The 21,197-nt window shown below is 42.7% G+C and overlaps 2 protein-coding genes across 2 annotated transcripts; both read left to right on the plus strand.

Annotated features, from left to right (window-relative positions):
• The first annotated feature begins 422 nt into the window (after positions 1-422).
• Positions 423-4,077, plus strand: ssr4 (signal sequence receptor, delta). Its single transcript, XM_006625267.3, has 6 exons — positions 423-569; positions 1,081-1,199; positions 1,283-1,357; positions 1,447-1,536; positions 3,632-3,697; positions 3,824-4,077. Exons 1-6 carry the CDS (start codon positions 515-517, stop codon positions 3,926-3,928), a joined length of 510 nt encoding a protein of 169 aa, XP_006625330.1. The 5' UTR covers positions 423-514; the 3' UTR covers positions 3,929-4,077.
• A 2,463-nt stretch (positions 4,078-6,540) lies between these two features.
• sephs3 (selenophosphate synthetase 3) lies at positions 6,541-15,203 on the plus strand. Its single transcript, XM_006625266.3, has 8 exons — positions 6,541-6,986; positions 9,636-9,739; positions 9,834-9,941; positions 10,766-10,920; positions 11,092-11,182; positions 11,544-11,643; positions 11,860-12,072; positions 12,404-15,203. Exons 1-8 carry the CDS (start codon positions 6,701-6,703, stop codon positions 12,637-12,639), a joined length of 1,293 nt encoding a protein of 430 aa, XP_006625329.2. The 5' UTR covers positions 6,541-6,700; the 3' UTR covers positions 12,640-15,203.
• Positions 15,204-21,197: the final 5,994 nt, after the last annotated feature.

The raw sequence follows: 21,197 nt of genomic DNA on the forward strand, positions 1-21,197 counted from the left end.
GAGGGTAAATTTGCACAGTCATTGACTGCTGACTGCAAGTGTAGCGAAGGTCAAGTCAATGCCAGAGTGCAGGGGCTCCTGCAGCTGGATCTCATCTGGTTGTCGTGTTTCATTGGTGCAGCTGGGACCTGCTGGTACAGGTGGGCGCACTGGAGCAGCAGGGCTGAGCACCTTACCAAGGGGCACAGCAGCAGTGCAGACGTGAGCCCGTGCAGTTTGGAGACAGTCTGCATGTTTTCCCCACGTCTCCCTCTTTGTTATCTGCTTTGGTTTTGTCCTGCAGTACAGAAGGATCCGAGCGCCTCCAGCAGGAGGGACGGAATTCCATAGTGTACCGCTAGAGGCCGCTCCTGTGTGCAGTCGAGTGGTGACGTGTTCTTAGGGACAGCGCGGCGGTCCGCCTGCATCCCAAAAGGCTGTGCGAGCGAGCGCTGAGCTGTCCTTCCTCTTTGAGGCTGAGCAGCTGCGAGAGGATTGCTGGACAGGGGACGGAGAGCTTCAGTAAACTGGAAAAATGAATCAAATCAGTGCGATTGTTTTAGCGGTATTGTGTTTTACTCTGTGTTCAGGTAAGTGTAATAGGATTAGCCAGTGTTGTGTCCGAGCTCGATATTACCTACTTGACACGATGTTCATGTTGCTGTTTGTGTGACCATTTTGAATGATTAAATCTAGAAGATGGGGGGTCGCCGTGGGCACTTTTGCAGGAGATATACTGTAGTAGTTTTAAAACATTCTCCAGTAAGCCGCGGTGATCGGCGAGGAAATTAATCCTCTGTTCTCGGATATGGAAACCAGCTGTTCCGTCTCGAAGGAACACATTCTTTTAAGTCTTTCTTTTACCAGTCTTTCTTTTTTTTATTTTTTAAATCTTTCGTAACGTTGAAGTTGTATCCGTGTTGCGTGTTGTGGTCACAATGGTGTCGATGGAGTGGTCTAAGTCTGCTTTGCTTTAGCAATCTGTTGCTTGCTCGGGATTTTCTGTGTGTGATGGTGACTGTGGATGTGGCTGTTAATCCTGGATGTCCGCATGCTTGTATTGTTTGTTGTCCTTATTTCAGAGACTGTTTGTGTTTTTAGGCGAGAGCTGCTTGGAGCCAGCGATCACCCCGGCGTACTACACCAGTTCTGACGCGGTGATCTCCTCCGAGTCCGTGTTCATTGTGGAGATCAGCTTGGTCTGTCGCAACGGAGCGCAGGTACTGCAGAGAGCGACTGTGCTGCTCAGAGTAGTCATATCTCCTCCTATTTTCTCTCCAACTTCAGCTCTTCTCTCTTTCAGAGTGTGGCATTGTATGCTGATGTCAATGGCAAGCAGTTTCCAGTCACCAGAGGCCAGGATGTTGGGCGTTATCAGGTTAGAAGTTTACCCACGACCCTCTCGTTCTCCCTGTGTCTTCAGAAATCCTTTTTTTGTTTGTAGTCTCTCACCATCCTGTGTTTCAGGTGTCATGGAGCATGCCCCACAAGCAGGCAAGCTCAGGGCGCTATGAGGTGAAGTTCTTTGATGAGGAATCGTACAGTGCACTCCGCAAGGTCAGAGACATTTCCTGTTTTATTTATTTGTAAGATGCAGTGATATAGTGATATATTAACCTACAAGGCTCTGCATGGCTTGGCACCTCAGTACCTGTCTGAACTATTATCACCCTACTCCCCACCTCGCAACCTCCGCTCTTCAAATTCTGCCCTCCTACTGTCCCCCAAGCCCGTCTACATTGTGTGGGTGACGGCCTTCTCCTGTTATGCCCCCAAGCTCTGGAACTCTTTGCCCAAGGATATCGGAGTCACCTTCTCTGAACTCCTTCAAATCCAGACTCAAAACCCTCTTCTTCAGAAAAGCCTTTACTTAACTGGTTCCATTCTTTACCCTTCTGCTTTTCTTAGTACCACCTTCCACGGTCTCCTCTATATATTGTAATTGTGTCTAATAATAATAATTGCTTACACTTATATAGCGCTTTTTCTGGACATTCCACTCAAAGCGCTTTACAGGTAATGGGGATCCCCTCCACCACCACCAATGTGCAGCATCCACCTGGATGATGCGACGGCAGCCATAGTGTGCCAGAACGCTCACCACACATCAGCTATCAGTGAGGAGGAGAGCAGAGTAATGTAGCCAATTCATAGATGAGGATTATTAGGAGGCCATGATTGGTGAGGGCCAATGGGAAATTTGGCCAGGACGCCGGGGTTACACCGTATAGTGTCCCCGTTGCTATACTGGGGCATTAGGACCCACATGGACCGCAGGGTAAGCGCCCCCTGATGGCCCCACTAACACCTCTTCCAGCAGCAACCCTAATCTTGGGTATTCTCCTTATTTATTGTTGTATTCTTCTTATTTATTGTTATTGTCATCCTGTATAGCGCTTTGAGAAGCCACCTTTAAAGGTGCTATATCAAATAAAGTTTATTATGATTATATAGTAGTGATTACAGATCTCATCAGACCTGCAGGGCATCCTCAGTAAAATTCTTGCTATAGAAGTTGAGAATCATCAGGGAACTGTGATCATAATACAGTACGATTTGATGCATAGTTCGAATGCACAGATAGCCCAAAACAATTTCAGGAGCAGGCTGTGACGTGTGAGCAGAGTGCTGGATACCTAGTAGAGAATGAAGGGCAATGCTTCACACTGCCTGCCTGAACTGCAGGGAAGCAGCAGCTCAGATGGTTTTATAAAATAAGGAAACGTGCTGGGGAAAAAAAAGAACAGGTTAATGATGAATTTTCAAGCACAGGTAAATGTGATATTGAGCTGAGAGGGAAACAAGCATATTGGAGTGGGAGCTGACATTTATTCAGTGTAATAAAAGCAAAAGAACAGTGGAGGATGGAGCGTCTTGGAGGTGATGTATAACATTTAGATGAAAGAGAGACTGCTGATATATTAAGAGAGTTTTTGCAATATTTGCACTCATAATATTATGTATATTGATTTTCAGAAGACTTGATAATATTTTATGAGGATCCAAAAGCATTAGGCATTCAAGGTAATCCATGCATTTCGACAGATAACTAGTAAATGAGTGGAAAACAGTACAGATTGGGGGTGAATGATGTACGGATCAGTAGAGCCTCACAGGGAACATAGAGAATTCAGCTGATCTAAATGCAGTATTGAGTTCAGGGAAAGCTAAGTTAAAATTCTACAATGGATAAGTAAGGCCTTAGTTTGAATATGGTGTACACGTTTGGTCAACATGTTACAAAAAGAACATTGCTGCTCTGGTATAAATTCAGAGAAAATAAACCAGATTCAATACTAGGGTAAAAGGAATGTCATACTGACAGGCTTTTAAGTTTTAAGTGGAAAAGACTGAAGCAAACTTATTTAAGTCTTCACAATCCTTTACATAGAGTTGTGGATTCTTGAACTAGCAGATCAGCCATGTGGTCAAAATGAACACCCTAAACTCTTGATGAGATCCCTGGATCACTTAGATGAAGCAACACATGGGCTCCTTTTCACTTGTGGTCTTCCTTACTCTTTTGTTTACACTGCAAGTCGGGTGTTGTGAGAATTGAATATTGCTCATTGGGCATCACAAATTCTTCATCAGTAATTTTCTCATATAGATCTACTGACCAGGCCCTTTCTTTCTCTACATCTGCATGCAGGCTCAGAGGAACAATGAGGATGTGGCCTCGATCAAGCCTCTTTTTACTGTCAACGTGGATCACCGGGTAGGTTTGGAGACTCCTGGTGGTGTGTTTGAGTATGCAGACCTTGTTCCTGCAAAAATTCTGCTGTGCACATTGGCCTTCATGTTGTCATATCTTTGCATTTAACATGAATTCTATCCTTCTCAGGGAGTGTGGAGTGGTCCTTGGGTGTCGACGGAGGTACTAGCTGCTGCAATTGGGATCATTGTATATTACCTGGCTTTCAGTGCAAAGAGCACTATACAGGCTTAAAGGTGGACAAGACCAAAGGACACAGTGATGGACTGATGCTGCTTTCCTGTTGAACATGCTGGGATCAAGTTTGGCTGGTCTGGGAAAAGGAAATATGATCTGAAGCTGGATGATTTAGCTACTCTGAATAAAATCTTTTTGTACAGAAACAGTCTTCTCCTCTCATTTCTACTCAGATCTATTAAATCAGAAAGTGTATAAACTGTTAAGAGGGATTTCTACAAAATATACCTGGTGTATAATTGTAGTTAACATGTTCTACTGATTCTGTCGGGGTTTAAATGTGGCTTAATTCTTTCAGGTGCACTTCGGCTCTGTTCAGGTGGATGTTATTTTGTACAGGGGGTTGGTAGGTGTGTGCTATATACACACCAGCCGTGTTCTTGTATCATTATTTCCAGATGTGTTAGATGGGTTGAATGGATTGATAGATTTTAACCATTTTTATGCCGTACTGTACTAAATGAGTATTTCATCCACATGTTCATCACAAGAAAACATGACTCGGGGAGCCAAAGGTGAAAGTCCTGAATGAAATAGTAGAGACAAACAAGGTATATGTGTTTTTCCAGGGCCCAATGGCATCCTGCTAATGTTATAAGACAAAATGGCTCTTAAATAGTCTCTGAAGATAGGGGTAGGACTACTGAATCAATAATTACTTGTAGTGTCCATCTAGAATAAGAGGGACAGAAGTGAAGTAATTATGGACCAGTAATTCTTCTTATAAAGCTCTTATTAAATTATTTTTATTTCTATAACCATGAAAATAATTAAGAGCTGAAATGGAATACCTCTTATATTAGGAAATAAGATCTTGGGGGATACTCAGCATAGTTTTAGATTTACTAGTCGACTAGAGTTCTTAAAACTGATAACGGTAATGACCACATCCATAGAGCATAGAATATGGTGTACTTCTGTTTTCAGAAGGATTTTTTTTTCTTATAAAGTTCCTCAAACACTTAATTTTCAAGTTATAATACGGAGTAAGCATTTGGGCAAACAGGTGGTTGGATTAAGGGCTGACTAATGGACATACACCAGTGCAGATAAAGGATGAAAGTGTAAGATGGGGTGATCTGATCAGTGGACTGTTCCTGTTCTTCATTCTGTGTTTGATCCAGTTTCTGGTACTGTTAGAAAATGGGTCATTTAAAGCCCATCACAAACTGGGATTACCAAATACTTCAGTAGAAGCAAATTTATCATTTATTAGTAATGTTAAAATACACTTCGAACTGTCTTTTAAATAAAATTAAGCAATATTTGCAAAGGTGGATGGTGGCATAAGGGTCCATGTGGTTGTGGTAAACAAGGGCAGTCTTGTGACAGAAATTATATACTGCAGCAAAATGCTTAATGTAGATTACAAGATGATTAAGGTAATCGTTACAGGTTAAATACTTGCATTAAAAGTCTCACAATTTACATTTATAGACATTTAAATGTGTTTATATATTAATTACATAAAATTACATTTATAGACATTTAAATGAGCATATATATTAATATTGCTTCTTGGAGGTTTATTATGGATACAGCAACATCTGAGTTTTGATCAAATGAAAGTGTTTGCTTGATGCCGATTATGGAGTTGTTTTAGCCAAACATAGAATTATGTTTATCCATTCCTAATATAATTATACATCTCTAATATAAAACAGTTTTTATGCATCATAAAACTGCTTTACAGAGAATCCAACAATAAGATATAACAAGAGTGAAAAAAAAACAATTTTTCAAATCACTCAACTTAGAATAAGTATATTTTTGCATTTAGTTCAGGTGGGGAGCCGCGTCAGCATGCGTAGGCTGCAAAGCAACAAGTAACAGGTTTATTCCCTGCTGATAAAAGAAGAAAGAAAACACAACGTTTCGGCAGTGGAGCCTTCTTCAGGTGTGAGCAGAAATGTTTGCATTTAGACTAACACACATAAAAGACTCTTTAAAAAATAATTTAACGCTTTCGGAAATACAGATTTCAATTTTTTTTTACGTAATGTTTTCACTTTGTAGCCACATCTTGTCAGTCTGAGCCCAGCAGCGCGGGGTCTGACCAGTAGGGGGTTGAAGCTATAGGTCCTGTACAATGAGTCCACGCCAAAGCCCCCAATCTGCTGTGAGCGGGGCTGCTGGTGGAGAATTGCAACTGCAGAGTCTCGCAGGTGGAGTCGCACTGGATGGAGTGGCCCCCTACCGCATGCAGAGCACTTTATAAATATTATTATGATGATGATGCAGGACCTCGGTATACGAAGGAAAAGCGGTCGAGTGTGTTGTTTTTCATTAACTTGGAGTACATGATGTCTTTCAGACCGCGCACCTGCTGCTCCGGGTACTGCACGCACTTTGTCTCGAATTTCGGCTGAACTCGGTTCCTCTCCCTCGGCCCTTTCCGGAGAGCCGGCGGTCAGGTCCCACTTCTCAGTTCTACACATGGGTATTATTAATACTGCTCGGACACTGAAACACTATTTACAGCAGTATAGTTAATAAAATAGGATATTATATAATGATATTTACATGTATATTCTACTATAGTCAAGTGCCTTAGATTAAATTAATTTGTTAACGATAGCATAACTATGAATTTACATGAACCCCCCGTGGCGATGATGGTACAGCCAGCAGGAGAGCGCTGTTTTAATTTCACTCAGTTCTTCCGTTTACCATCAAATAAGCCACCTTTGGTTATTGGAGACAAGTAGGCGGGGGTTAAAATACATCCCCGAGTTACTTGTTTTAACAGACGGTAACTGCGTTTCTCCGATGTCGGCCTCTTCTCCGCCGACTCCTCCAGCGGACTCCAGCCCCGGACTGGGGATGTTTCCGGGCGGCTACCGCCAGTTCGACCCCGAGGATCACGGCCTGGAACCCGGCTTCAGGCTCACGGCCTTCTCGGACCTGAAGGGATGAGGCTGCAAGGTCCCTCAGGAGGCCCTGCTCAAACTCCTGGAGGGACTGGAGCCGGACCGGCCGCCGGGCGGCGACGGGGAGGACAGCGCTGCCGCGGAGTACCAGCAGCTGGGGGCCGTACTGCAGGGCCCTCGCCTGGGTGAGACGCGGCTGCACAGGCCGGCTGTGGTGCCGTCCGCGCTGGTGACCAGTAGCACACCGACTCACTGCACATTATCTGATACATTTTCTGGTGATCGGTGCAAGATCAGTTTAAAGGATATTGGTAAAGATCATATAACTGTAGAAAAAAAACGGGGGTCAAAGTGCAAAACTGCAACGCGGCTTTGCTCCGTTATTCGGTGCTGTCAGCGACTGGGCGCCTCGCTGCTTTCAGGCGATGTGATCTCTGACTAACACGAATGCACGCCTTAGTGCTGCGTTCGAGCAACTTCGTGGTGAAACTGGGCGCTTGGCTTTCGAATCCGGTGAGCGTCTCGGGTATTCTGCAGACTTAGAAGTTGACTACGTTGATGAAGAAATGGATAGTAATTCCTGTTACATCCTTTTGTTCTATTCCAAATTTTAAAAGCTAAAGTATCTTCTTATAAACTGCACTGTTGAAGCAGAAAGATAAGTTCATGCAATGGGATGCATAATTTGCAGTTGATGGATTTATTAGGAATGTCTATACATTGTCCAGCAGTCACTTCCAGGGCTTGGACGTCCCTTTTCCCAACTCTGTCGTCTACACAGACGTGATGGCAGAGTGGGGTTTCTGGAACCCGGACCCTTTCCTGATCTCTTTCGGTTCTAATTGGCTTTTCTCCTGAGAGAACAGTGAAGTTGGTCAAAGTGGGGTTTTGATGCACTAATTTCTCTTACTCTGCCTCCCGGAGCTGGGAGACCCTGTGGTAGAGCTTCTGTGCTTCTGATATTAGACGGTCTGCTTTTGTGAACGATGTACAACACAGAGCTGGAGGTGTCCGTGAGAGAGGTATGTTACTCCATAGCTCTTTGAGCAGACAGACACTGTGGTTTTGCCCCAGCTACACTCTGACCTTCTCCAGATTCCAGTCTAGTTAATTGTCAACTCTTCAGTTTTTTAGGATTAACACACTCTCCAGTAAGACTGCAGCTCACAGTGCTAACAGGAACTCACTTGAGGAATTTGCCATTTTATAATGACTTCCCTTTCCCGTGGGGGGAAAAAAAAGAATACTAGTACAATTATCCTGATTTCATAGACTTAAAAGACTGGTATATAAATATTATTTTTAGGAATCTGTCGTCTGTCCCTCTGGGATGTTGTAACTTATGGAGATAGGAATGTCAGCAAACAGAGGAGGTCAGTCACCCTATCTAGTCTGTGTGATAGGTAGTAGTTTATTAATCCAGTGATCTCATCCAGCTTTTTCTTGAAGGAACCCCTGGGAATGAGCTCTGTCGAGATGGAAGGGCAGGTTGTTCCACACCCCTTCCACATCCCTTTGCTTAAAGAAATTTTATATGCACCTTCAAATAAGGGAAATCTGTTGAGCAGCGGAAAAGCAACAGCCTTTCTGTAACGGGGTGATCAAAATTGTACACAATATTCTAAATAAGGCCTTACTACTGCCTAATATAATTTTCACATCTCTAGATTTAAACAATACACTTCTAACTGTGTCTCCTAACATTTTGTTTGCTATTTTTATTGCTTCCCCACATTGTATTGAAGATGTGGCCAATATGTCAACACAAACATAATTTTCAGAAGTACACTCATTTATCTCAGTTTCCCATTTTACGTTTATAGTTCCGACTGCCGGTTTGCAAAGCCCTGCACTTGTCTACACACGTCTGACCGGTGTTTGGTCGGTCTTGAATTTGATCTGAATCTTTGAAGGTTTAACATTAATTTCCCTACGGGATTAATAAAGTATTATCTATCAATCTATTAAGTTTATTAACTGTGCCAGAAACTAAATCTTTGATATAAATTAGGAAGAGCAGTAGTCCTTGTACAAATCCCTGTGGTACTCCACTAAATGTGTTACCCCATCACAGCACTGAGTCAGGAGTGTCCAGTCTAGGTCCTGTAGGTCAGTATATGTGAAAGTTCCCCCATTATTCATCTCTTGTTGATCTAATTCAGTCCATCATTGGCTCATGTGGATCCGGTCTTATTGCTGAGGATTGAACATTTGATGCTTTAACGAGACCTAGGAAGCCTACAGATTTGCTGGTTCACTGGGACCAGGACTCATTTCCATATTTATATGGCTTAATTGCTGCACTGTGGTCACTACTGTCACACTATTGAAGGATTAGCAGAATCAAGACCTTTAGTGTGTGTATTTTAATCTATTAAAGATTTTTTAAAATACGGGTTCCTTAAAATGTAATTTGCTGCATTCATGCAGCTTTTCATCTTGAATGAGTGCTAAGAGCTTGTTTCTGTGTACCCTCCCCATTCTGCACCAGTTGCTCCTGTTGTACTGTTGAAGCAGAAAAGCTGTTCTAGAACAGGTAAAGGTTTATTCCACGCTGAAAGGACAAGAGATGCAACATTTTGGCTGTGGAGCCTTCTTCACACACCCAGATAAACCTTTACCTGTTCCTTCGCAGCATACGCATGCTGACGCAGCTCCAAAGCAGTTGTCCTGTTTTCAGTAAATTAATAGATAGCTTCTCAACCAATGCATCTAACGCAATGTAATATATATACAAGTGCCTATAGCTTGGAAACGTGGAGCAAATTATGCTTTACTGGAAGTCTTTCTTTTGTGTGGATAGTTTAATTCATTGGCTCAACTTGTTTTTTCAGGGATCGGGATGGACTGCTCGGTGACCCCATTGCGACATGGGGGGCTCTCGCTGGTGCAGACCACTGACTTCTTTTACCCCCTGGTGGAGGATCCCTACATGATGGTGAGGGATTCTTTCTGTCAGCCCCTCCCGTCTCGGTGGGGGGTGTCCTGTGGGTGGCTGGCTGCACTACACACTATGCTGTGTTGCTCCTCAGGGCCGGATCGCTTGTGCCAACGTGCTGAGTGACCTGTACGCCATGGGGATCACCGAGTGCGACAACATGCTGATGCTCCTGAGCGTTAGCCAGAGGATGAGTGAGAAGGTGAGTTCTCACTTCTAGAGCACAGAGACATCTGCGCCGAGCAGCCTGCTGTCTGAGCTGGACTCGGGGCTGGAGCAGGTGTCCCTGTGGTCACTGATCTCCCTGCTGCTGCCGTTGGGGAGCAGCAGCAGCAGCAGCAGCGCAGTGTCCCGCAAGTCAGAGGAGAGATGTTTCACTCTTCTTTTTAACCTTGTTGGAGCAAAAAATTGGTAAACAAACATTTTTTGTAGGAATATTGTCTTATGAATTGCACAAACAGAAAATAATCCTTTTGTTTTATTTTTATATTCACATAGTAGAAACTAAAAATGACACATTCAAAACAGTTTGCTATCTAGACATAGTCACTCATGTTATGACATCAGCCACTTGGCTGACTTTTTGGTGAAAATTTGGTGAACTGGACTGACTGGGCTGGTGTATTAGGGATTTTACTGGTTTTACTGATTTCAAGCAGAATGGATGGGTCTGTATGTGCCAAATTGTTATGTAAAATAATAGTTTAAACTAGTATGTGGTTTGAACAGATGGTGGATAATTTCAATAATTAACTTTTTAAAAATGAATGCAAGGTATATTGTCCAATAATTATACTGAAAGATGTGGTAAATCCTTTTCAGTTATCTTCATCTGTGGGTGGTAGTGCACTAGACAGTGAGGCTAAACATGTGCAGGCGCTCACTGGAAATGTGAGGAGCTGTTGGTGAAAGGCGTGTATGTGTATAATGCTCCCTTGTCTTTGTGCTGCTGTCGGTGCACTGCGGGTGGTTATGCCTTTTCGCCATTGTGTGGCAGTGTGTGCAGTGCTAAACTCTCTCTCTCAGGAGCGGGAGCGGGTCATGCCCCTGATGGTGCGAGGTTTCCGGGACGCGGCGGAGGAGGGAGGCACCTCTGTGACAGGGGGGCAGACGGTGATAAACCCCTGGATCATCATTGGGGGAGTGGCTACAGTGGTGTGTCAACCCAACGACTTCATCATGTGAGAACCCTTTCAGTGTCCCACACAATTATTTGATGACATGCTTGTCAGTCGTATTTTCCTCTTTGCTGCTTTGTGTAATTAGAATCCCCCTTCTGTCCCTGCCTTGGCATAGTATTTGTGTGCATCAGGGTGTGGTGTGTGTTTGTGTTAATCTCCGACTCCCCTCAGGCCGGACAATGCTGTACCGGGAGATGTGCTGGTGCTGACCAAGCCCCTAGGGACTCAGGTGGCAGTGAATGCCCACCAGTGGCTGGACATGGTAAGGCTGGCTGCAGGCATCAGCTTGGAGTGTGTAGTACTTTTGGGTTTGTGTGTCATACAACAATGGTATCGTTTTTCACTTTTTGACATTCCTTAAAAATGTATAAATTAAAAGATGCAAAAACACTTCAACAATAAATGAAAATTTAAACAAGCCTGGGCCTAATATATTAAAGACTGTGATAAAAGACCACCTTTGTCCTCTGAGTCTGTAATGTCTGGAAGGCGGTGTAATTTCACCTTCAGAAATGAGGTTTTTTTGGCTCTGCAGAAAATTGAGAGCACTGCAGCAGATTTGCAGGAGAAGGCAGAATTCAATTATTCAATGGCATATGTCTTTCTTTTTTACTCTCTCTCAGCCGGACAAGTGGAATAAGATCAAGCTTGTGGTTTCAAAAGAAGAGGTGGAGATGGCATACCAGGAGGCCATGTTCAATATGGCTATGCTCAACAGGACAGGTCAGCTTGACTTTAGAATACTTGCAAACCTGAACTACTGTATTTTGATTTAACTCCAACAAGTGTATCACTAAAGCAAGCTTGCTGGTACGCTTTTCACACAAATATATCTTGGCCTGGCACTAGTGAGCAACTGTATAGTGATGCACTTATACAGCTGTAAACTGATGACTTGATGCCAATGTAGTAAAGCGGTTTATATCTCTGTCTCCTCAGCGGCAGGACTCATGCACACCTTCAACGCCCACGCAGCTACAGACATCACAGGGTTCGGTATCCTCGGTCACGCCCAGAACCTGGCCAGGCGCCAACACAATGAGGTGGCCTTTGTCATCCACAACCTGCCCATCATTGCCAAGATGGCTGCTGTCAGCAAGGCCTGTGGCGTCCTGTTCGGGTTATTGCAGGGCACATCTGCAGAGACCTCTGGTAAGACAGATGAAGCTGTACGTTGCTCCCAAAGTGCACTTTGCTGGTTATGCAGCACATTGTGTGTTGGTCTGTACTCACTACACACTGTTAAACTACTGTGCAGTATACCAATTGTTTGTACCACTGTGCCTTCCAGGGTCCTCAAGCATATTTAATTTTATTTGGCCAATTTTTATTAGCCAAGTTTCCTTACAATATAGCATTATTATTGCACCACAGCAGGCGAGCAGGATGAGTGTAGTAACTTACCTCTCTCAGGAATGTGTCTGATTATTAAGCCGTACCAGTGGATAGTGTGAGAATTATTGGTGGTCTCTTTCTTTTTAAGGGGGTCTGCTGATCTGTCTGCCTCGGGAACAAGCTGCACGGTTTTGTGCTGAAATCAAGTCTCCCCGCTACGGCGAGGGCCATCAGGCCTGGATCATTGGCATCGTGGAGAAGGGTAACCGTAGTGCCCGCATCATCGACAAGCCGCGCATCATCGAGGTGGCACCCAGGGGGGCAGCTTGTTCCCAGGACAGCAATACTAATCCCAGCCCTGAAATCCAGCCACCCCTGTCCTGAGAACAGCTCTGAAAACCTTCTCCCTCCCTCCTCCTCCCTTTCTTCGGCCTGCCTCTCTCCCCATCACTCCTGCACTCATTACTGCTACCGCTGTGTCTTTTCCTTGCATCGCAAGAACACTGCAGCACCGCTGCCCTCTCTTCTCATTGACAGCCGATTGTGTCCTCGTGGCCTTACTGTGCAGCAGCCCTCTTCCGGACTGGCTTTCGAACCTGAGGCCTTTCCTTTTCTGAATGTGTACATGCACGTTAATGTTTCTTTTTTCTAGTTTGAGATGTAATAACGGATAATTCCCTTTTCAACTCCTATACGTCTGTGTGCTGTGCTTTTACGACTGTGCAGATTGTGGGTGACTACAGTGGTTTTTTTTTAAAAAGTGAATGAAGCTGTCATTGCCTCCCAGCTCTGTGAGCATTGAACAGGTGTACACTTATCTCCCTCTTTTTTTATGCCTGAAGGCTCAAGTGTCCACTCTGCTTCCCTATTCAGCCGTTAGGTTGAGAGCAACAGACCAAAAATATTTTTTTTTAACTGGTGGGAGGGAGGGTGAACTCAAGGCTTTCTCCCTAGTCATTGTGTCTTTCTGACCAAACCTTACTGCACTGTGCTGTGCTGGGGTTGGTGAAATCAGATTAATCTGTTGTTGACTAATTGGGAATTGGTCTAAATAAATAAAAACAAAACCATCATCCCACCTAATACTGGGTTCAGAATTGATTTTTAGCAGGTAGGTGGAAGTTTTGCTTTAATGTGGACTCAGACCAGGGTTCTTAAATTTGATAACATGGTAGACCTCTAATGACTTCTGAACTGTTAGTACTTCTTGACATACCTGAACATGTTGTTCGGGTATGTTATTTAGAATTAATGGATTTATTTACACCTGTTTAATGCTTTCATCTTTTGCTTATCTGTTAGAATCCTTTCAATTCTTTGTGATTCAGTTGTTTTCAAAAATAAGCATTCATTAAGGCAATTTTAAATAAGTTATAAAAGTCAATTCAAGAGATAAAACATATGTCCTTTTCTTGGAAGTTGCTTGACCACGTTGACCTTGACCTGAAAGTCTTTTCAGACAGCAAGCAAGCACTAGCGAAAGCGAAATTCTTTGTTACAATCTAGTGCTAAACAGATTGGTACTTGTTTATTGAAAATGTATGTTTTTCTAAGAGGTTGTAAAATTGATTGCTTCTACTCTAGAAATGTAAAGGCTATGACAGGGTAAGGGTACTTTCAGGAAGAGCAGTTCCATTTTGCCTCTTAATTGGCAGGAGCATGTTCAAAATGAACTTTTCAGTATGCAAACGGCTGGAAAATGATCAGATCATTAAATTGGATCCTGATAAGTTAATGGTAATTTATATTGATTGGCTCATGTGGTCCTGTTGAGTACATTACAATGATGAAATGCAAAATAGAATATATCTTAAATGTTTACAGGTTAGTATGTGTTTAAGTTGCTAAAGTCCAATCTGTAAAGCATGCTTCCAACAAGGACTGGAGATGACAACTAATTGGGTCCAAAGAGGCTTTCTGGCCAGGGCATGTCTGTTCAACATGCACAATGTAGCCTTTCGGCTTGGTCTAGGGGGAGAAATGTGGCAAGAGCTTTGAACCGAAAGGTTTGCCAATAAATGTTGCCCTTTAGAAAGTGAAACCTGTCTGTAGAGTTGCATAGTCAGAGTGCAGTGCTCACTGCAGGGCTGAGAAGAAGTAGCCTGTTGCCACACTGTGTACCCTCATCTATGCTTGCTGCAGGTATCTCCTTAACGGTTCTTGCATTTAAGTTAATTCAATAGTCAAATTGGCAAAGAAACAGTTTATACAATAATCCTGCATTGGGGTAGATGAGAGGTGGTATCCGAGTCTTGTTCAATCATGGTAAGTCACTGTGGTGCAGGATTGTTTGAAAAGTAGAGCTGTGTGTTCGTCAGGAATCCCACTGCTTAGTTTTCTGTTGGTTTATATTATGGTACAAGTGGCTTTACTATTTTACTAGTGATTGCTAAACACAATAATGCCATGGAGTGAGATTTCAGGCTAAGAATCATTTGAAGTGCTTTAGAATTTTTCTTCGGGGATTTGTTCAATTTGTAACCCTTGGTAGTTTGAATGAAGCTTTAATTCTTCCATATCAAGCACATTAAAAGAAGATTGTACATTTTTCAGATGTTTTTTGCTAGCCTGTATATCAAATTATTTGTAGCTGTGTTTGGGTGCTCCCTGTATACACCCGTGCTGTTCTGCTGTCCAGTAATATATATATATACAGGTGGCTCCCTACCCCCTTGTCTCAGATCGAGGCTTGAGCAGCTCTTTCTGAAACAGGTGGTTCGGCCCAGCTGAAACCAAGGCTGCTGATTGGCTGAGTCGAAGGTCAGCTGTCTTGCTCTTTGCCAATGAAGCCCTGCCTCCTAAACCCCATTGAGTGGGACAGGTAGAGCTGATATGCCAAACAAAGGGAAGGCACTGACTCACAGAGCCAATCCGCTACCTTCTTTCGCTTTTGTAATTCACCAAATCCATGATCTGAAAAAAATAAAATGTAGTTTCTTTAAGAAACAGTCATGACTCATTCATTTGTACTGAAACTGCTGGTTGTTTAATGTGTTTCTGACAATTGTATGCTGTGGCTCACCAGGTGTTAACATCACTCAAGACTTTATCCCTTGTAGTACCACTGGGCAGAATGCAGACTGTATAATTTTAGGTACTCAATCCCTTTTTTTCCATGTATGCGGAGTTCAGGTGTGCAGAAGAGCTAGCATAATTGAGAGAATTGATTTGGTTCTCACTTAATGATGCATTTACATGTATCTGGAACTCTGTTTGAGTACAGTAAACCCTCTGTTTAACGGACTTTGGATTTAATGGCTACATTTTGCTCAAGGTGAAATATATATCTTTGCATTCACATTTTTTTCCTAATTGTGTTATGTGATTTTTGTGATTTTTATGGGTACTGCTTTTCCCCTTTTTAGTCCATTGAACCTAGGGTGTACTGTACTTTGTTTTCAGTGATGAAATAGTGATGCTGCTGTTGCTTTCTTGCAACTACTCGAGTACACCCTGGCTGAGTAAGCTCCACTGATCCCCACCTGTTACAAGGACAAGTTGAAACTAGGCCCCAACAAGAAATTTGGTAAGAGGTGTGGCTGTTCAGTATCGTGAGGGATACATGAGAGCTCTTCCATTCTTTAGTTGGTCCTCTTGGAGTCGCTAGGGAGACCTCATGTACAGACAGCACTTGTCCTCATAATCCTCAAGACAGCAACTTCATATCCCAGGTGGGAAAGAAGTCGATACAGATGGTTGCCTCTAAATTTGAAATAACCTTTTTGAGGATGCATAACACCCTTATAATGTTGAGTTGCACATTATTTGTATTTGTGGTAAGGTTACCACAAAAACCCTGGGCCACCAGTGTAAGAAGAACTGGGTGTGACAGTGCTCTTTGCTGAGCAAATAATTACAGTATTCATAGTTACTAGTCCTATCTTAGTTTAAGTAGGAAAAAAGTTATTGAAGTGAGTCTGGGAGATGTTCTCTCTTCAAAACAAGTTCTTGACACTGAAGCAGCAGAGCAAGCTGGAACACTGGACTTTTCTGCTTTGTCTGCACCAGCACTCCCCTCACCAGACTAGTCATTCTTTGAGCCCTCTGAACATCCACATGAATTCTCCTATGAGAAGCCATTTTCATGAAAAATATTTTAAAATGTCTTTAACAGTAGTAAGGGTGGGTAGCAGCTTACAAAAATGCATTGTGCAGGTAATGCTAAAAGCACTGCAAGGCTTTCTGCATATAATGATTAATCAAGTTAAAGACAAAAGGAGCATAAACCTAATTTTATTATGCTGAAAAGAAAAGATGCAACATTTCGGCTGTGGAACCTTCTTCGGGTTCACTCACACCTGAACACCTTCCTTGTGCCTGAAGAAGGCTCTTCAGCTGAAATGGTGCATCTTTTCTTTTTCTTGTTCCTTTGCACTCTACACATGCTGACAGAGCTCCCTATTTGAACCAATTTAATATTATTTGCCAAAAAGCAGAGACGTGAAAGTGTGCCCCTGAAGACTGATGTCTGTAGTGTATTTTAAGTGACCAAGGACAGCTAAAAGTTCACCTTTTGATTGAGATTTAGTGCAAAGGAAGCTGGTAAGAAACAAACGCTTAAGAAGTTGCCACCCTTAACAAAAAGCAAAAACTATAACCCACCATACTTGTTAGCTCCCCATTTGTTGAAGTTTGTGACGTTGAAAGTAAAGAGTTAGCACTGCATTCATTGGCAAGATACAGCTATAATACTGCGGTCCCTGAAGACTCGGATCCATGGCAAAGGGCAAGCTGAGCTCCAAGCACAGGATCATAGAGAAGCCTGCGGAGTCTTTGGGAAAGGCTCAGCTGTTTGCAGGCTATTTGGCATCGAAGAATTATTACTGAGCAGGAAAAAGGCTGCCTTAAAGGTGTGGAGAAGCTGTCCGGAACTAACAAAACAGCATGTGTCAGGTGAGCATCTCAGTACTGTGAAGCTAGCACTGAATGTTTAGCTCACTGTTAGAGCACTGGATAAGTGGAAAAACATCCTTAAATGGTGTCCTTTATTGTCTTACTGAGTTTGGGAGGGTCCCTCTCTATTAAAATTGATGGCCTTTGAGATATGCTTTCCGAGTGAGTTCTGTGCAAATGTACAGGTTGGTCTGGAAAACATCAGGATGCTGGCCGCTCCCAACCTGAGCGTAGCGATGGCACCGCCTTTTGTCAGGGAGTCACATGACTGCTGTCACCATTGTGGAAGGGCTGAGTGACATCACAACATGAAAAAAGAAGGCACTCTATGTTGGAAATGAAAGCACTACAGGCACTACTTTGAACGGCACAAGTGGAGCACTGACACATGATGGGCTTCATTGAGTTGTTTGTAGGAGGGCCATCTTCACAGAGCTAAGAAACATCGTAATGCAGTTGGAGTTTCACATTTGCAAAGAGGCACAAAAAGAGAGTTAAGAATGTTTCTCAGAATCTTGTGGGGGTGAAGGTTTTTTCCATACTGAAGGGTAGCCTCATGTCAAAGCAAAAACAAAACAGGGCTCATGTGAGGGGAGTAGATGGGGAGCCAACAGTGAAAAAAGGAAGGACTTCGGTGTGTTGAAAGTGTCTGGTTTTCAGGCTCTAGTCTTGCAGGCAAATACAAAATATTGAAATGTCTTTTCACTTTTTAGATTAGGCTTAGTGTTAAGCCTTTGAAGCTTCCGGTTTAACAGGCTGTTTTTTTAAGAAGGATTTTAAAACGGTCTCTCTGTTCTAGGCTTTCTTTTTGATGATGTTTGCCTCCTTCTCAGTAAAGCACACTATTGGTTCAGCAGATCTGTGGATATGACTTCATGTGATTCACGCTTGTGGCACATTGGGAATGTAGTCTTTGTTCACGTTTTCAAACTACAGTATATACCCTTAAGGGAAACATATGTGTTCTTGTAAAATGGGTCATTTGATTGCTGACTGCCATATGTTAAAGTGTGACTAACTGTGAGGAAGAGGGCAGGTAACCCCCACCCCGAAGCAAAGCTGTCTGTTCCATGTAACACAGGGGGATGTAACATCCTCATACTTGGTTACATTCAAAATGACTGAAAGAGGTTCAAGTAGGGAGCTGCGTTGCTAATGTTGGCTGTAATCTGTACAGAACCGTAATGTCCTTTCAGCTTTTGGTACCAATAAACAAGGCGAACCCCACGGACTATTGCTTGTTTGAACTAATACTTCTAGTTTGATAGGATTTACATGACAAGCACCTTGTTTAATTGGGGTAGCATTACCCATGTTATTATTTCTATATGAGCAATATTAACACAATATTGAGTCGGTGTGTCTGTGATAAAACAGAGCACCCTCCAGTAAATTTGTCTTTTTCCATTTCAAATAAGGCAAATAGTCAAATCAATCAGGATCTCTGATTTTAATAAGCAAGTGCTTTGGTATAAAACTTAAAATTATAGATTATTGAAGAAAACTTTCCATGCGCTTTTATCAATGGGTTTGATTGTTTCAGACTCATATCTTTTGGTTTTGGGGATCATTTCAAAACCTGATGACTGGAAGGCCTTAGAGACAGATTCTGCGACTGCTCAGTTGAAATCCCACCTAGGGTTAGGGTTAGCTTTCCCATTCTACATAGGCACTTGTTATGCTCAGCACTGGAGTTTGGGGCACAGCTTTTGGATGAGTGATAATTTGCTCCTATCTCCAACTATTTTTGGAGACTTTTGGCTGCTTGCATTGCATATTGCATAGTTCAGTTATTCAGTTATAGTAAAAAATGAGTCTAATCAAAAGTTGTAAGAAAATAAGTTCTAATGGGTAAACACTTTTAATTGTGTCAATTAAAGTTTGACTAGAAGAGTAATGGCAGTCAATCTGTCATGGTTCTTGTAACCCTATCCTAATACTAGCCAATAATATTAATAATAATTCCTAATACTTATATAGATCTTTTCTGGACACTATTTAAAGCGCTTTATAAGTATGAGGACTCTCCTCCACCACCACCAGATGATGTGCCAGTCCGCTCCCCACATACCAGTGGGGAGGAGAGAAGAGTGAAGAAGCCAGTTCATCTCCAAGGATTATCAGGAGGCCAATACCGATAAAGGCCAATAAGAAATTTGGCCGGGACGCCGAGATAACACCCTTACTCTTCTGAGAAACCCAGACTGGGAAACAATCAAGACCACTGATAGAAGCACTGGAATTTGAATTAAATTCAATAATGCTAGGTTACTCATTTGATCCGACCAACTCCATAGGCTCAAGAAACCACTCATCCTAAACCTGAATTGGTCCCCAAAATCCAACTGTGACATCCAGGCCCCCTGGAGTTTCGGAAAAAAAAGATTTCACCAAGAATCACGAAACCTGACTTGGGCAAAAAAATCCAAATCTGAGATTTAAAATTCTGTAAGTAGTGTGGAAATGCTGATCCTTACCTTACCTAGGGTGTCCACTGAGCATTTACGCAAACTCTATCTGAAGTTCTCTGGACATAGGATATTGAGATGTTCCCCAAACCAAAAGGAATGAGTGGGAAACAATCAAGACCACGGAAAGAAGCACTTGCATTTGAATGAGTTTCAAACATGCTTGGGTACTCGTGTGATCTGAGTGATTCAGTTTTGGAATACAACTGTCGCGTGGTGCACCGCGACATCCAGGCACCCCGGAGTTTCTGGAAAAAAAATTTCAGCGATTTTCACGAAAGCACTTTTCTTCAACTTGAATTGGGCTAAAAATCCATCCCTGAAAATAAAAATTCTATGAGTTGTGTGGAAATGCTGATCTTAACCCAACCTGGGGTGTCCACTGAGCATTTCTACGAACTCTATCTGAAGTTATCTGGGCATGGGATTTTCGCATGTTCTTCAAACCAAATGGAATGAGTGGGAAACAATCAAGACCACGGAAAGAAGCACTTTCATTTGAATGAGTTTCAAGCATGCTTGGGTACTCGTGTTATCTGAGTCACTCAGTTTTGGAATACAACTGTCACGTGGTGCACCGCGATATCCAGGCACCCTGGAGTTTCTGAAAAAAAATTTTCTGCGATTTTCACGAAACCAATTTTCTTCAACTTGAATTGGGCTAAAAATCCATCCCTCAAAATAAAAATTCTCTGAGTGGTGTGGAAATGCTGATCCTTACCCTACCTGGGGGGTCCACTGAGCATTTCCGCGAACTCTATTTGAAGTTCTCTGGGCATGGGATTTTGACATGTTCCCCAAACCAAAAGGAATGAGTGGAAAAAAATCAAGACAACAGATAGAAGCTCTTGCATTTGAATGAGTTTCAAGCATGCTTGGGTATTCGTGTGATCTGAGTGACTCAGTTTTTTAATACAACTGTCACGTGGTACACCGCGACATCCAGGCACCCCGGAGTTTCTAAAAAAAAAATTGTCTGCGATTTTCACAAAAACCACTTTTCTTCAACTTGATTTGGGCTAAAAATCCATCCCTGAAAATAAAAATTCTCTGAGTAGTGTGGAAATGCTGATCCTTACCCTACCTGGGGTGTCCACTGAGCATTTCCGCGAACTCTAGTTGAAGTTCTCTGGGCATGGGATTTTGACATGTTCCCCAAACCAAAAGGAATGAGTGGGAAACAATCAAGGAAACAGATAGAAGCACTTGCATTTGAATGAGTTTCAAGGATGCCTTGGTACTCGTGTGATGTGAGTGACTCAGTTTTGGAATACAACTGTCGCGTGGTGCACCGCGACCTCCAGGCACCCCGGAGTTTCTGAAAAAAAATTGTCTGCGATTTTCACAAAAACCACTTTTCTTCAACTTGATTTGGGCTAAAAATCCATCCCTGAAAATAAAAATTCTCTGAGTAGTGTGGAAATGCTGATCCTTACCCTACCTGGGGTGTCCACTGAGCATTTCCGCGAAGTATAGTTGAAGTTCTCTGGGCATGGTATTTTGACATGTTCCCCAAACCAAAAGGAATGAGTGGGAAACAATTAAGAAAACCGATAGAAGCACTTGCATTTGAATGAGTTT

The sequence above is a fragment of the Lepisosteus oculatus genome, chromosome 2, assembly GCF_040954835.1.
Source record: "Lepisosteus oculatus isolate fLepOcu1 chromosome 2, fLepOcu1.hap2, whole genome shotgun sequence".
Lineage (NCBI taxonomy): Eukaryota > Metazoa > Chordata > Actinopteri > Semionotiformes > Lepisosteidae > Lepisosteus > Lepisosteus oculatus.

Coding starts and splice junctions, on each gene's coding strand:
- ssr4 (XM_006625267.3), top strand. CDS start 515: ATGAATCAAATCAGTGCGATTGTTTTAGCGGTATTGTGTTTTACTCTG. Junction 1,200..1,282: donor TCTGTCGCAACGGAGCGCAG/GTACTGCAGAGA, acceptor TCTCTCTTTCAG/AGTGTGGCATTGTATGCTGA. Junction 3,698..3,823: donor CTGTCAACGTGGATCACCGG/GTAGGTTTGGAG, acceptor TATCCTTCTCAG/GGAGTGTGGAGTGGTCCTTG.